The sequence below is a fragment of the Porites lutea genome, chromosome 6 (assembly GCF_958299795.1).
Source record: "Porites lutea chromosome 6, jaPorLute2.1, whole genome shotgun sequence".
Classification (NCBI taxonomy): domain Eukaryota; kingdom Metazoa; phylum Cnidaria; class Anthozoa; order Scleractinia; family Poritidae; genus Porites; species Porites lutea.
The window spans coordinates 8,096,155-8,111,742 of NC_133206.1; the positions used below are offsets into that span (position 1 = coordinate 8,096,155).

A 15,588-nucleotide genomic window follows, 5' to 3' on the forward strand; every position below is an offset into this window, starting at 1 on the left:
TACCGTGATCAAGTCACGTCTTCTCTCTAAAGTCATCATAAGCCAATCATGACTCACGATTTAATAGCGTTGAACTTTCTCAAAACTCCGTTCAGTCAAACAACAAACAGCAGCACTTCAAAACACGAGTTTTTGCACTCATTACATGATAACTTATAAAAGGTGTTTTACAGGAAAAGTCAACACATATTCATGCGAACGTACAATGAAAGAATATGTTCATGGTTTGTTTACTACAGAAGTAGAAATTAATTGAACATCAGACTGTACGCAGCTGTATTTTGTTGAGTCGATCCGTAAGAATTTCATTGTTACAGACGGAACTGACAGCTATTGTAATGGAGGACTTCATTCACTTTTTACAAGCCGCAGTGGTTTAAGATCTGTTTTCTGGACTTTATTATGATCAAGAAATGCTGCGGTAACGACGTGGCTGCATTTGCGAAGTTGTCGCATGTAACTTTATATGCACGTACAGCGACCGATGGAAATATGTCAGTGGTGGAGAAAGGTTTCTTTGCCGTAGCCACATATTGGCGTTAATATTTGTCGATTCGTGAAGTCAGGTGGTTTGAGGTAGGTTATGGCATCGATATCACCGAATAATTTGTGCAAATGTTGGAAAAAACCAGCCAGAAACTCTGACATCTTTCATCATCGTTGGCAGCTTGTTTACAACCTACAGCGGCCGATTTTGTACCATATCTTGATCAGTGATCTCTTTTTGGAACAATTTCTTTCTTTAAGGAATTTAATTTTGACATAAAATAAATCAAGAGGGTGTGAATGGGGTTAACCGACTAGCGACAAACGGCGAAAAATATTACTGACTACCGACAAAACGAGTAAAAAAATACCGACTACCGACAGGAAAAATATTAACCGACTACTGACATGGGCTGACATAATCAATATTTGTTTCAGAAATAAGAGCATTTTTCATTTTTTTCCTAGCCGTTAGGAAGTAACCTCTTTAAATTTATGACTCATTAGATGGTCTAACAGAAAGAACTCCCTCTTTTGTTCATACGGGTACATTACTACAACTAATATCATAATCACAGACGACTTTATAAATTTTATTGAAACGACAAAGGTGAAAAAACTGAACGTTTCTTGTTTCTGTCCGAGAAATGCTTAGATTAATCCTCAAAGAAAATTCTTTCCAGTTTAATAGAAAGCACTATCAGTAAAAAACCACGGTACCGCGATGAGCACATACAGCAGTTTCCTTTCCAACATTTTCATGGCCGCATATATTGAAACAGAAAGTTTAAGCAAAACAGTCTTTAAACCAACTGTTTGAAAATGCTACATAGATGATATTCTTCTCTATGGGACATAAGTAAACCAGACATGGTAGATTTCTTCAAATTCTAGGAACAAGTAAACTTACTTCACCCTACTACTCTACTGGCTATAAAATTTACGGCCGAAATATCTGACACTGAAACAACCTTTTTCGACCCGGTTGTATACAAAGACACAACATTCAATGGAAAATGAGAAAAAGCTATCATTGACGTAAAGAGGCATTTTCAACGGAAACCTTCCAGTATATACATTTTCATCTCTTACGACCCACCAATTGTTAAAATGGATTTGACAAACAAGAAGCCTTGAGAATCCTACGAACTCCTCTGAGGAAGTGTTTCAAATTTCAAAAAGCGGTTGATGCTTGGACAGAGGCTGGCCACACAATTTTGAAAGAAAAATTGCTATTAGAAGTAAAACTCACAGAAGGAAAGCAGCGCTCGTGAAAAAGGAAGAAAAAGAAATATTGCCTTTCGTGAAACAATAAAAGAAGCTTTAATGAAAAAGTGTAACCTCATACAAAACCAACCACTACCTTGCCAACTTAACCCTCGGACGTACACGCAAAATCATACCCCCCCCCCCCCCCCCCCCACCATGGTTCAAGAGGATGGTAGATGGAACCCCTCCCCAGATATGTTATTTTGATATGCTGCGGTATTTCGAAGCGATTTTGCCTTCACTGAAAAGCCTTTGATCTTCTTAACAAGATGAGGTATATTTTATGAAGTGTGGCGCTGCTGGAGGCCTGTTACGTCACCAACAATGGTCGCCATCTTTGCCGCCATCTTGGATATTACAAAGAATTAGAAATCAGGTTAAAACAACGAGAAATGGTAATTGCTTCACATGAATAATAACACGTAGATAAGCACTTTGCATGATTTTAGCTACAACATTTTTCTTTTGTTGTTGAAAAAGTTGAAAAAAAAACATACATTTTCACTCAAAATGGCTTGACCACCTGCTACTTATTACTTCATACCTCGTAACCATAGAAACTGATCATCACTGAACTTGTCTCAAAATGCGTGCGAGGGATAAACGAACATCTACTGAAAACGTCAGGCGCTGATGTTTTATCCTCTTGGAAAAATCCCAGAAAAACCTAAAGGGGGGTGAGGGGGGTGGCATCCACCCCCCTCCACCCCATGTAAGTCCGAGGGTTAAAGTGTTATTTCTTGAAAATTATGGCAAAGGACATGCTTGTTAGAGCCAAAACATTAAAGGTATAGATGTGCATCCTGTCACCTCTTGCAGTTTTTCACTAAGAATAATTTAAGTATCCAAAAGACTGGAGTCCATTAATTAATTAATCACTTTTCAACCGGTAACTGTGCCCTGTAATTGACAGGGAAACCAAATTCGCATTTCCAATAAAAGGTTTGGTGATTTTATCAGTACTCATGATATCATTTAGCAAACAATGGTGAAATAAATGATCATTTTGCATAAACAAACAAGAGTTTATGAAGTTTAAGTGTAATCAAATGATGCATTCTTACAAGTTTTACTCTTTCCTTACGGATCAAAGTCTTGAAACTGGGTGAAATACATAAAAATCTTAATAATTAACAAGCGTTTTTACTTATTAACAGAGATTTTCCGACAACCGACAAAAATCAAAAAGTTTAACCGACTACCGACAAAGATCGAAAATTTTAACCGACTACCGACAAAGTACCTGAATTTTAACCGACAACCGATTAGTGGACCCCCCCATTCAGACCCTCAATCAAGAATGCTAAAACTATCCGTTTTGTTGCTGGTTGGCACATGGTTAAGTTTTCCTAGAGACTTTCTACACCAGAAATTCACACAGTTGTTGTCTTTCTCTGCGATTGGCATCGTCGTGAAATGTAAACTGTTTTCCAGCTTTGTAATTTATAACTTCTAAAGCTATTGCAGTAGCGAATTGTGAGGTTCAGTGATAAAATGTGGAAACCAACGCTTTTAACATTACGAAGAGCTGGGTAAGTAACTTGTTCTGTTTTTTAGCCTCTCTAAAATCGTTGTTTGCAGATCAATAGCCGGTTTTGTTTATGGCTCGTGGTCCGGATGCCTTTTTCTATGGGTTTACCGGTACAATAAACCATAGGTTTTTAACCAATCAGATCACGCGTACTATCTCAGTTATTTTATAAAAATTAATAAAACTAAATAGAGGTACCTTATATTTTTCCTAGCAGTTAAAAATGGCCTCAAACTGAAAAAATTCTGCTTCACAGGATATTACTGTCTTCTGATTTGCTGGATGAGTTCTTAATGATTAATTAAACCTTACGTCTTACTAGTCACTTACTTCCCTAAGTTGCAAACACGTTTAAGTTTTGAGGGCAGTGGGACCTCGATTTAATGAAGGGCCAAGGGTAGTGGCAAAGTGCGTTCGCTACAACGAGGTTTTTTCCAAGTATATTTTGCTATAACTTAAGTAGGGAATGCGGTATCGTTCGTGATATCGAGGTTAACAAGCTTGATATTCTCCAACTGAAAATTGGTATTAAGTATTTATGTTCAGTTAAGGAAGTTAAAGGAAGGAAATTTACCGCATCAAAGTACTTTTTCATGGGATCAGTTCGAACAATCGCACCTTGCCTGGAGAGCCTAATTTCTTTCGCTTGCTAGATTTAGGAGTACTCGGTAAAGACTCTGCATGAATGAGATCTTTGTTGAGTAGGCGCTGCTTGCTGCAAGCAGGATACAGTCGGTTCAGCGGGCTCACTTATGACTATCGGCTTATCAATAAACTGATGCTGGTATTCGAAAAACTAGTTTGATTACAGAGATAACAAGATTGACTTGTCCAAAGGTTTAGGCTCGACGGGATTCGGAAAGAGCTTCCTAATTTTCTTCTCCTCGATCAAAAAGAAGACGAAAGGAGGTTCTGCTTGCAGGGTTGTGAAAAGGCTGTTTCGTTGCCACAACCACCAATCTGAAGCTTTATTCTTTAAGTAAATTATTATGTGATTTTAAAAACTGTTTCCACTGATGCAATCCAAATCCGCTTTGCATCCTCCCGTCACTTACTGGAAGCATTACTGACTTTAGCAAAGTTCAGAGCTTGCTTTTTTCCTCAAGTTTGAATTTGAGGTAAAAATATTAAATTGGAAGGTCTTCAGGAGTCTACATATTTGACATTTTCAGGATATGCTTTCCTCCTCTTTGCTGGAAGTATGAAACTTACTCTATCAGCTAATTGAAGTTTGTGTTGTGTTGCATTCAACAAAGATTCTTCCTAAACTACACTATTAAGGGCGAATCTGAATTGTCTCCAGTAGTACTGTTAACCCTTGCCGTTGTATCACTCCCATTTTCCCCATTGTCAGAGTGACTTTCGGCGTGAAGTGGTGATTTGAAAAACTCAAGTAGATTCTTCTTCCAAAGTGGTCTTTGCAAAATATCATTGTAGTCTATCAAGCTTCTTTCCCTGAGTTCTGAAGGAAGATGCGTAAAGTCGACTCCATCAATTCTTATAACAACCAAACTGAGATCGCGATTGTGTACCTGTCGACCTATTGCTACATCTAATTCATATTTACAGTATTCGCTTTGCACAAAATTGTTTGAAAATAGGACTATGACTTTGTGGCTTTGGTAAACACTGGCGGCCATACTGTCTTGAAAATTTCTCCCAACTGGAAAGTCTCTATAGTGTATACAGCACTTTAAATGGTATTTTCCCTCCAGTAGTTTTAGGATCTTTTCGGCCCATGGCTTATCCTCGTTACTGTACGCTATAAACGCGTGGTATTTGATACCTACGAAGAGAAGGTAAATTAATAATAATGCAGTCTAACGTCTACTGCGACTACCTTTCGTAAGCGACCACCTGCTCATGGGTCGGGCGAAAGTCTTTAAGAGTGGGCGAGAGAGCCCCCTGGGATGCTACCCTTAACGAAGCAGTTCCATGACCCATTTGAATGCTAATGTCTCTGAATGACCATGGCCTTCACTGCCGTTTATCCCGACCCTACTGACCGCCCCTGGGTCCCCGAGGGTTCCACCTGCTATAAGCGACCACTAAATCTTTTAATTTTCGGTTATACTGTAATGATAGTAGACTGCATTCCGTGACATAAACCTAAAAAAACAAACCTGCAGGTAACTCAATGTTCAGCTTTATTGGTCGAAAGAAGTACACCAACAAACCAGCAACTAGAGCAAGGCCAACCAGGATGCCAACGGATATGGAAACTGCATAGGCATCTTTGTTACTGGAACCTTGTGAGAAATAAAAAGTACCTATTTTCTGCAAATTATTAATTTTCAATTTATCCGATTAATATTTGTCTGCAAGTCGTTTTGAATTTCATTAATTTGCTCGATACTAATGTAAAGTCATTTTTTTAGACTTAGTTTTCTAATTAGTGATGCAGCCAATTGCTTAAAAATTTATATAAAATAAATTTAAAAAAATTATATAAAATACAGTTTCGTCCGTTGAGTGTCCATCTGAGAGGAGATTTTGTATTGGTAACTGGAAGTTCAAGACATTAGTTGCACTAAACGCGTAAATAACATCCTTCATGAAACAAAATCCGTGCACCTAAGACTCGCGATTTCGTTTGGGAGTTATGGCTGTTTAAAAGCACATCACCTACTCTCCTTCAAATAACCCTGAGATGATATGGATAGAGAAATCCTAACCTTAGCTCTGTGCAAGCGCTATTAAGAACGGTATTTACCTGCAATTTTAGCGCCGCGGGTGGGCGGAGCCCCATAGCTAAGGAAATGTGGTAATCTACCCATCCGAGAAAATTTGGTAATCATGTGACCGTACACCGATCGACCGTCCGTCTGACCGTCCACAGGCATACCAATGTAAAATAACTCAATCAACAGGTATGGCAACCCAAATGCAACTCAAGTTTTATTTGGAAGGAAATCACATGGCCGCCCGGACTTTTAGAAAGAAAAACCAACAACAAAGTCGTGTCTTTTTCGGCGTTATTATTTTATGTTTACACTAACGTGGATAACAGAGGAAGAGCTAGAGCGAGTTATTGAAAACAAAGGAGACGAATTTCGTAAGGAGAAAAATATGGAAATTCAAAGCGGCGGTGAGAAAATGAGAAATGTTAGCGGCCTGCAAGGTGAAAATGAGCGGCCGTGAAAAAATAGAAGCGAACATGAACACAGGAAACAAAATATTGGGTAAACACATACGACAATTCCTCCATAAAAATGTGTAACTAGGAAGTTTGGCGTTTTAGTCGTACAAAACAGCGTTGTAGTCGTACAAAACAACGGCAAGGGAAAGACAAAAAAGGGTGCTGCACTTGCAAATTTGCTTTTTGCTAATTGGAATTGGAAGAAAAAGTGTGCTCCACGTGCAATTTGTTTTTTTGGTAATTAGATCTATTAGTCTTGAAGCCAATTTCATTGTCGTCTCCGTTTAGCATTGCACGATTTAATTTTTTTTTTTTTGTTTATAAGTATTGTTAACCAGAGCTTCGCCTTTAGCCCTGCCTAAATCTATATATTACGGTTTATAATATCCCAAGCAGCTGATCATGAGCATAAGCCTTTCTGATAATATTAGAGATTTGTTTCAAACTGGCAGTCACATGAGCGCGTTGTTTATTGCTCCTCGGTATCTGCTCCATTCAATTTATAAGGGCATCTAACAATTACTTAGAGGTGGTTTCTGAGGTAACTTAAGGGAAGATTACACGTCAAGGGTCAAATGTATGTCATGGCTTCCTTAAAAATGTTTTTAGGGCAGCAAAGAAATATTGACAAATAGTAGTCGTTAGTAATAGTTGATATTCACCATTCCCACTTGTTGTTGCACCAGGACGTGCAGATGTTGTAGTCGATTCCGTGGTCGCTATGAAATAATAACAATTATAGTAGTAGTAGAAGTAGTAGTAGTAATAATAATAATAATAATTACAATAATAATAATAATAATAATAATAATAATAATAATATTAATTGATAACAATGCTAACTATTAAAATCCTATTTACAATTAATTCGCTTAAAAAAAAGAAAAAACTATTCATTCAAAAACACTATTTACAATTCCTGTCGATTTAAAAAGCACTTAATTCAGCTTTAAAAAAAAGTTAATTTAACTAAGAAAAATTTATTCGAATTAAAAACATTTCATTTCAATAAAAAAAAAACTGTCAACCTCTAAAATTCAAAAGTTTCTTTCAACTGCTAAAAACGAAAAATAGTAATAATAATGATGATATAAAAAGATATATATGAAGTAAGGAAACACATCAATAGTCCGATTTAATGGCTTCTTCAACAACTTCGACGTCGATATCAACATTCTTAATGTCACATGGCACTCTTCTTGTCCTAGAGCCTCGAAGACAAACCAACGCAGATCTCAAGAGTGCGAATGAGGTTCTGGTTCTGATCCATGAGATGGTTTTGGCATACTGCTCCCCTTTTTTGATGGCAATCAGCTGTGCTAACGGCTATGATACTTCAAGCACTCCTTTCCCATTCCACCAGTTGTGGTGAAGGCCAAAGGTGTAAGTTTACTTTTAACACATATTTTATTGATTCCTTTCGTTAAAAAAAAACACTTAGTTTTGATTAGAAAAAAAAATTCATTTCATTAAACAAAAATTATTCAAATTAAGAACATTTCATTTCAATTAAAACAATTCATTTCGAATAAAAAAGAAGAAACTATTTTCAAGGTCAATTGCATTCTTACTAAGATAATCACTAAAAAAAATCACTAAAAAAGAGGAAAACGAATATTTGCCATTTAAAAGTAAGGAAACACATCAATAGTCCTATTGAATTGCTCCTTCAACAACTTCGACGTCAATATCAACATTCTTAATGTCACATTGCACTCTTCTTGTCCTAGAGACTCTAAGACAAACCAACACAGATCTCAAGAGTGCGAATGAGGTTCTGGTTCTGATCCATGAGATGGTTTTGGCATACTGCTCCCCTTTTTTTATGGCAATCAGCTGTGCTAAACGGCTATGATACATCAAGCACTCCTTTCCCATTCCGCCAGTTGTGGTGAAGACCAGAGGTGTAAATATTGCATGCTCGATGTCCAAGACTCTCTTTGAGTAGAGACGCTTTTTAATAATAATAATAATAATAATAATAATAATAATAATAATAATAATAATAATAATAATAATAATAATAATAATAATAATAATAGTGATAATGATAATGATAATTTTAATACTTATATAGCGCCAACATTGAATAGTTGCCTAAATATATGTGAAATATACGTCAAATATATGTCTTGGCTTCCTTAACCTTTTAAGCCCTAAGAGTGATCAGCATCAAATTTCTCCTTGTAATATCAATGCTTTGTGAAACAGAGTGCTCATGAGAATTACGGACATGATCACACAAGAAAATTTGCTTGATATTTTATCCACTTCTCCCCACTACTTCTGTGGGAAATGAATAGGACAACAAATGAGAATTCAAATTTTGATCTTAGGGTTTAAAAGGTTAAAAATGTTTTTAGGGCGGCAAAGAAATATTGACAAAAAGTAGTCGTTAGTAATAGTTGATACTCACTATTCACACTTGTTGTTGTACTAGGAGGTGCAGATGTTGTGGTCGATTCCGTGGTCGCTATGAAATAATAACAATTATAGTAGTAATAATAATAATAATAATAATAATAATAATAATAATAATAATAATGATAATAATAATAATAATAATAATAATAATAATAATAATAATAGTGATAATGATAATGATAATTATAATTATAATACTTATATAGCGCCAACATAATAGTCGCCTTTTCATGCTCAGCGCTGAAACCTCTGAGAATGGAATGGAAAAAACTATAAGTTAGGATAATTGCCGCCTGTCAAGAAACCACGTATTCGGAAATCAAAAATAAATAAAATTTCTAAAAACCTTAATTTATAGCAAAACTTAAAATTCTGAATTACACGTATGTAACTTACAGGAATGTGGTGTAGAACGGGGTAGATCATAACCTATGTGAGTCTAGATTTTGAAAAATTAAAGTAAAACTTAAAATTTCAAATTGCAAGTTAACTTACGAAGATATGGCGTATAACGTGATAGAGTTTCATTTACGAAAGGAACACCAATAACCTAGAAAGGCGAAAGAAAGCGAAATAATTATTACGTCTCAGTGAATACTGGAGTCAAGATAATCAAAATTTAATGGCCATAAAAGTGCTCTTTTTTTTTTTCCATTGTTTCACATCCACTATCGATTATATCTAATGGATTTCAACATATTTTCAAACTTTACCGTATCGATATATACGATTTCCACGTTGAGTTAGGGTAAACAATTTATGACCATTTAGGAAGAAAACATTCCTCTTTAAATTTCAACACAATGACTTATTATCCCAAGAGAACTACTATCTTTATTTTTATTTTATTTATTTATTTTTTGTTTGTTTGGTGAATATGGGAGCAGAAATCACGAAAAGTTTTATAGCTAGGAACGGCGATCACTTCAAAGATGGCCTCGGCTAATTTTTACCATATTCAGCCCAAATTCCTTTTTCCCCTCCTTCTCCTTCCCAAGTCCCAAACCGAAATAACCGCCATTTCACCATTCCTTTTCATTGGTTTTGGTTTTATTGGTTTATATTTAACTTCTCTTTTCGTTTTTTTTTTTGTTGTTTTAATTGGTTTTGGTTACATTTTTAACTACCTTTTTGGATGTAAATTTTTAACATTACTTTTTAAGACTTTCTTTAGCGAGTTTTTTAAACAGGGCCAACCTCTCAAATTCCCTTTTCAAAACATTCTTTGTATATATTTATCTTTGTTTTTAAATGCTTTGAATAAACGTATGCAAGGTTTTTTTTAATGTATATATATGTATACCATGATGATTGGTTTTTGCTAAAATAACCTCACGCGAATATAAATAATGATTGTCATAGCGGGATATAACTCGCGGTTTTTCGCCCATTCGAGGGCGCGAATTTCTCTGATCGAAGGAATACACTTAGTGTAAACATAATTCTACTTGCCTTTAGATAAACTGGATCCCCACGTCTATAGTTATATCGTGAGGAAATGTTAATGCGTAAAAATGTGGCTGCCTGAAACAAATGAGCTTCAGTGTTAGCTAAAATCAGAATGCATTCTTCTTTTTAGGCTGATTATTACCCTTGCTACTTCGTCATATAATCATTATACTTTCAATGTATTGAGATGGCCATCTAACATAATTTTAACTTACTGTTAAAAGTATTAACTCCGTGTTCGTGTTAAAAGTGTCCCCTGTAATATGCTTTTTTTTTTTCGTTTTACCATACACCTGCTCTAAAAAGAGTAAAAAATAAATTCCAAAACGAGTTCAATTATCTCTTGGTAATTGTACTCCCATTGCTGAAAATGCACATTTTTCCAAGAAATCAATCAATCAAAAGGAGCACACAAATCGTGAACTTATTTGAAACATGTTCTAGAGTGAAGTTGCCTGAGAAAAAAGTGGAATGCAAAAGTAAAAGTACTTAATTTACAAGAAAACCACTAAAAAGAGTTTTTTTGCAAAAGTCACTAGAAATTTGGAACGACCTATAACGAATTCGCCAAATCCGGTACAATCTGCTAGTAAGAATGAAAACATGATGACTGTAGCATAAAGCAATTATTTAGTTAGCAGAAATTACTAGACAGTCCGTTGTATTCGACCTGTCTGCCTCTACACATCGTCAAATCACATTGTACAGCATGGCCGGTAAAAAAGGAAAACCAGGAAACTGCACAAACTGATTGGACGATTTAAACTGAATCGCTCAATATGCATCTTGAAGAATCTTAAAAGAAAACTTGAAATTGAGGAATTATCAAACTTCACTGTTTAAATTTTTCAGCCATGGCGAGTCTTGGTACCGAACTTTTTTGGCCTGGCCTTTGTTTAAATGACAGCGTAATCTTTTTTGTTTTATTTTTTTATTTTTTCAAAAAAATTGTAGTTCAACTCCTTTTGTTTTTTTTTTCTTTTTCTAACTTTCCCCGTACATGTAACTGTTTTCTTTTAACCGACTCATATCCTGATGTTTTATAATATAGATACGCACACCCTGAACGCAAATAAATGAGTGAGTTCCTTAATTAATTCCTTACCTTAGACAACATAAAGCAAACAACTGGCTTGATCAAACCATCATCTTCCTCATTGATCTCAAGGCGGATCAAGATGCCATTTCGTTGGCTATGAGGATCTGGAAGGTATAAAGCAATTTGGAAGGTGAGATTAATGTTGGATAGTGATTATGAGTCAAGAGTCATGAGACTCGTCAAGGCATGTGCTTACCCAAGCATTGGTGGATCCAGGGGAGGGGCCCACGGGGGGCCGCCGCCCCTCTCCTTATTTTTAGACCAAACTAAGGTCCGAAGGGTCGAAAAAACATTTTTGGAGACCGGGTTCCCCGCTTATCTCAGGGTCTGGATGACCCGGGGCCCCCTTCGTATCTCAAGGTCTGGATCCGGCACTGCCAAAGGCATTTTGAGTTCCATGAGGATGAGCAGATCAAGCATCTCCAAATCCAGCTTGCATGGTTTTTAGTCCTGGTATTGTCGTTTGGGGCGGGGGAGGAGTAAAAAAGCCGCGTATTCAAGGGTATTATGAACTTTTTTATTCGCATCCCTTTCTCCCCAGCCCTCCTTCGCAGGCTAGTGTCTACTTGTATTAAGCTCATTATAGGTTTATATTTCATTTGTCAATCATTCATATCTATATCACAGTAACTCTTCTATGGGATTTTCTTACCTTTCATAGATGTCCATGAGCAGTTAATGTACCATTGCTCAGAGTCAACGTATTGTCCAAACGATACGTTTACTTCTGGTGTCCAGTCCGGAAGTGGTGCCGTTGGTGATTTTTGGGGGCAGTCTGAAACACATTTTCAGCCACAATTCCAGCATTATTAAATCAATTCTTACCCTACTTCTAAGACTTTTTGATGATGCTGTTCAAAATCCCTCTACCTCCATCATTCATAGTCATCGATCGTCGGAGTAAGTCATAATATTTTCACGGAAATTTTCAATTGCTCAACAAAAGATCTTTGCTCTCTAAGAAGTAGGAACGCACCTGATCTTCCACAAGTGTAACCGCTTTTTTTTTTCTTTCTGGTCGTGTAACTAAATGTCAAAACAACGACATTCGTTGAATAAAGTTCGATCCATTTTCTATTAATTCATTGAACTGAAGACGTGATTATTTTCCGAGGACAAGTACGCGTATTATTCTGGTGAGAGCAAGGTTCCCAGCAGAAAAAAGTGAGAACGAAGAAAGTAACACCTTGAAATTGTATAACCCTCAAGACTGATGCATTCAAATGCCTATTGGATTGAGCATTTATTTCAGGTCAATTTGAGGTGTAGTGAGCAGCAAAGAAACAATACTTAGAACTTAAGATCACATTTCCAATCGAAAATTAAAGTACCTGAAGCAATGATAAGAACCTACCAGAAGATTGTGGTTCCTGGATGGATTTTCTTTTGCGTTGTTTATAAATGACGCTTTGTTTGATTAAATCATCATGATCTGTTAAGAGAAAAGATAATTTTGATTAATATAAGAGATATGGTGGTTGTAGTAAAAGTGATTTCAAAGTACTTCATCTTTCATAGTGAATAGATTATGAGAAGAAAGACCCCGGCAGTCTTTCTTCTTATAGATTTTGAATCCGCAGTTCAAATATAGAGCTGGTCAATTATATTTTCAGTTACTTACTATACGTTTCAAAAACGAGATGGCGTAGTCAAATATACCCAGCCGACATTATGCGCCCCAAACAACGGTACTTCTGATTGGATGAAGCTTCAATCAGTCAATCAATCAGTCAATTAATCAATCAGTCAGTCAATCAGACACACTTCCCAGATCAGGGTAGTGACAGGTTATCAGTATGGAATTTGTGCCCGCTTTCCTCAGACGTCATTCCACGTAGAACCGTTGGTGGCGCTGCAAAAGGTCGGCTGTTTTTCTCAAGCTATCGATAAGGCAATTATGTCGAGTACGCGTACAACGCATGCGTTCACGGTTGAGAATATAAACATTACTAAATTAACAAAACAGTAAAGGCAAAAGCGACCTTTGAGGTTTCCCGATATTTCGGACGGACTGAGCCCATAATTACTGTAAAATCATGACCTTTTATCCTCCCCCTCTTATGAATTAAAAAGGTCCAGATTCTACAAAATTCCAGTTGGATTGAAATACACTCCTTCGATCTAGTTTTTATTATTATTATTATTATTATTATTATTATTATTATTATTGTTATTATTGGTATTATTTTTATTATGCATAATATTATGTAATTGATAAATAGCCTGAGGAACAAAAAGGAATATGCTCCAGCCTGCTACCCTATATTGAGCCTCAGAAGTATTGAGGAATAATGATCATTAAGGGAACCATACTGCAGATTATGTCAAATTACCTTTGCTTCCTTTCAGACAGTCGGCACAGAGGAGCAATTTAAGAGAAATCTGCAGAGCAGAATTAAATCACAAAAAATTGATGTAAGTCACAAAGAAAAGAAAGAGTCACGAACCTCACTGTGAGTTGCTCGTTAAGCACTTACTCAAAAGGAAAGAGCGTCATTATCATTGAATGTCAGTTTGAATAGTTAGAGAGCAGTATGAAGTTTCGATTTCTTTTTATGAGAACTGGAACTTGTTTTACGGATGTGGACAGCTATATTTGTTACAAACTGAGTCAATAAGCGCGACAAAAACATAAGAAAAAGAAAGGAAGACAAATAACAAGACATGCAGTAAAGTGTATTTTTTTAAAACCCGGCATTAGAGACGTTCATTGAATAAACTAACAAAGGTGGTATCACAACATCTTCTAGTTCTTGGAAAACGGGCAGAACATTTATTAAAACGACGTCACCAGGTAATTTTGCAAGCTTTTTTTATCTCCTTTCCACAGAGCAAGCATGCGAGTTAAGTTACTACTTTCTGGACGGATTCTTTTAGGGACTTGTTGTCACCTTCTCCAAGTAATGAAATTTTAGTTACAATAGAAAAATTTGATACCAAAAAATTGGATTCTTATAACATATTTCGATACAGTGCAATGAGTCGCAACAGAGCCGTTCGGTTATAACCAATTAATTGCCGGCAGGTGGTGGGCCAATGTTGTAAACAAGACAACCTACCCAACGGACTAAAGTGCGAGTAAACTTTGCATCACAGATATTAAACTTGAGTTCTCACGGGTTAACGTAAAAATGTTTCCAATATAAGTTCTCCATCGTTATCTCCAAAAAGGCATTTGAAAAAGCAAGACATTCACGCATTATTACACCGAAGGAATTCTTTTATTATCGGAATATTAAAAACAAAGCACGAACAGACACGAACTGGGGTCTTAATTCATCCACCAGGTTGTCCTCGCTCGGGGCTTCGATAGCCTAATTTTTATTCAAACTGTTTTATTTCCCCAAAGTGTAAACGTATATTCGAGTTCAAAACTACCGCTGAAGCCGAGACGTGACAGAAAGCAAGGCCTGTAATAAAGCAAATGGGTTTTGACTGACAGCTATAAAAACCTACTCAATAGCCCATTAGTATATGCAGCATAAACGACTCCATAATGTTTACTATTAAGGACGTTCATAATTCAGCTGATTGTAGTTCCTTACGCCTGATCCACCAAAAGTTAAAACTAAATCGTGTTTTCAGACTCTAATCATATTTCTCGCAGTTTACTGATCTACCATTTAGAATCACGTATGTACTGTTACAAGAAAGACCGACGAAGTTTGAACTGACTAGGCCTGCTAATCAAAATATGCAATCCAGCTCATTAAGCCATCATGATATCGTTAGAACCCGCGCTTTCTTTTTAGTCAAAGCTGAGCTTTCGTAATCAAACTCATTCCCGAAACTTTGTTTTATGGCTGGGCTCGTGATTTTCGTCGGTTGAAACGCCGATAAAGTTCGGTGGATTTACCCTAAGTCCTAGGAACAGAATGTTGCTTGTTGATCAGCAAATTGATCGCGCTCTTTCGGTGTTGTTGTGCGCACAATAAAACAGCTACTTACATGTGTTCTCATTCTTGTTTTGGAGCTTTCTTCTCGACTCAGGCGACGTAAGCGTAAAGAGTCTGTCTTTTGCGGAAAAGTTTCAGAAGGTTGGATTGAAACCACAATTAACCAAGCTAAGAGTACGATCAAAACGATCTTGCGTTTGCCAAACGTAGATCGCTCTCGTGTTGTAATAGTGCTGGTTTCAATCATTGCTACCAAACGAAGCATTTTGTAGCGTGTGTTTCTCTGAGGCGAATG

General features: G+C 36.4%; 1 protein-coding gene across 1 annotated transcript; it reads right to left on the reverse strand.

Moving 5' to 3' along the window:
* Positions 1-4,050: 4,050 nt before the first annotated feature.
* LOC140940077 (uncharacterized) lies at positions 4,051-15,588 on the reverse strand. Its single transcript, XM_073388960.1, has 11 exons — positions 15,346-15,588; positions 13,731-13,779; positions 12,752-12,829; positions 12,050-12,172; positions 11,404-11,501; positions 10,302-10,373; positions 9,345-9,399; positions 8,842-8,898; positions 7,088-7,144; positions 5,410-5,535; positions 4,051-5,072 (listed from the first exon to the last, which is right to left on the reverse strand). The coding sequence occupies exons 1-11, from the start codon at positions 15,556-15,558 to the stop codon at positions 4,555-4,557; spliced, it is 1,446 nt and encodes a 481-aa protein (XP_073245061.1). The 5' UTR covers positions 15,559-15,588; the 3' UTR covers positions 4,051-4,554.

What these genes read in the sequence shown, in the direction of transcription:
- LOC140940077 (XM_073388960.1), bottom strand. Translation starts at nt 15,558, where the DNA reads ATGCTTCGTTTGGTAGCAATGATTGAAACCAGCACTATTACAACACGA. An exon ending in CTCATGGACATCTATGAAAG is followed by an intron (nt 11,502 to 12,049) that starts GTAAGAAAATCC and finishes TATACCTTCCAG; the next exon opens with ATCCTCATAGCCAACGAAAT. An exon ending in ACGTTATACGCCATATCTTC is followed by an intron (nt 8,899 to 9,344) that starts GTAAGTTAACTT and finishes ATTATTTCATAG; the next exon opens with CGACCACGGAATCGACCACA.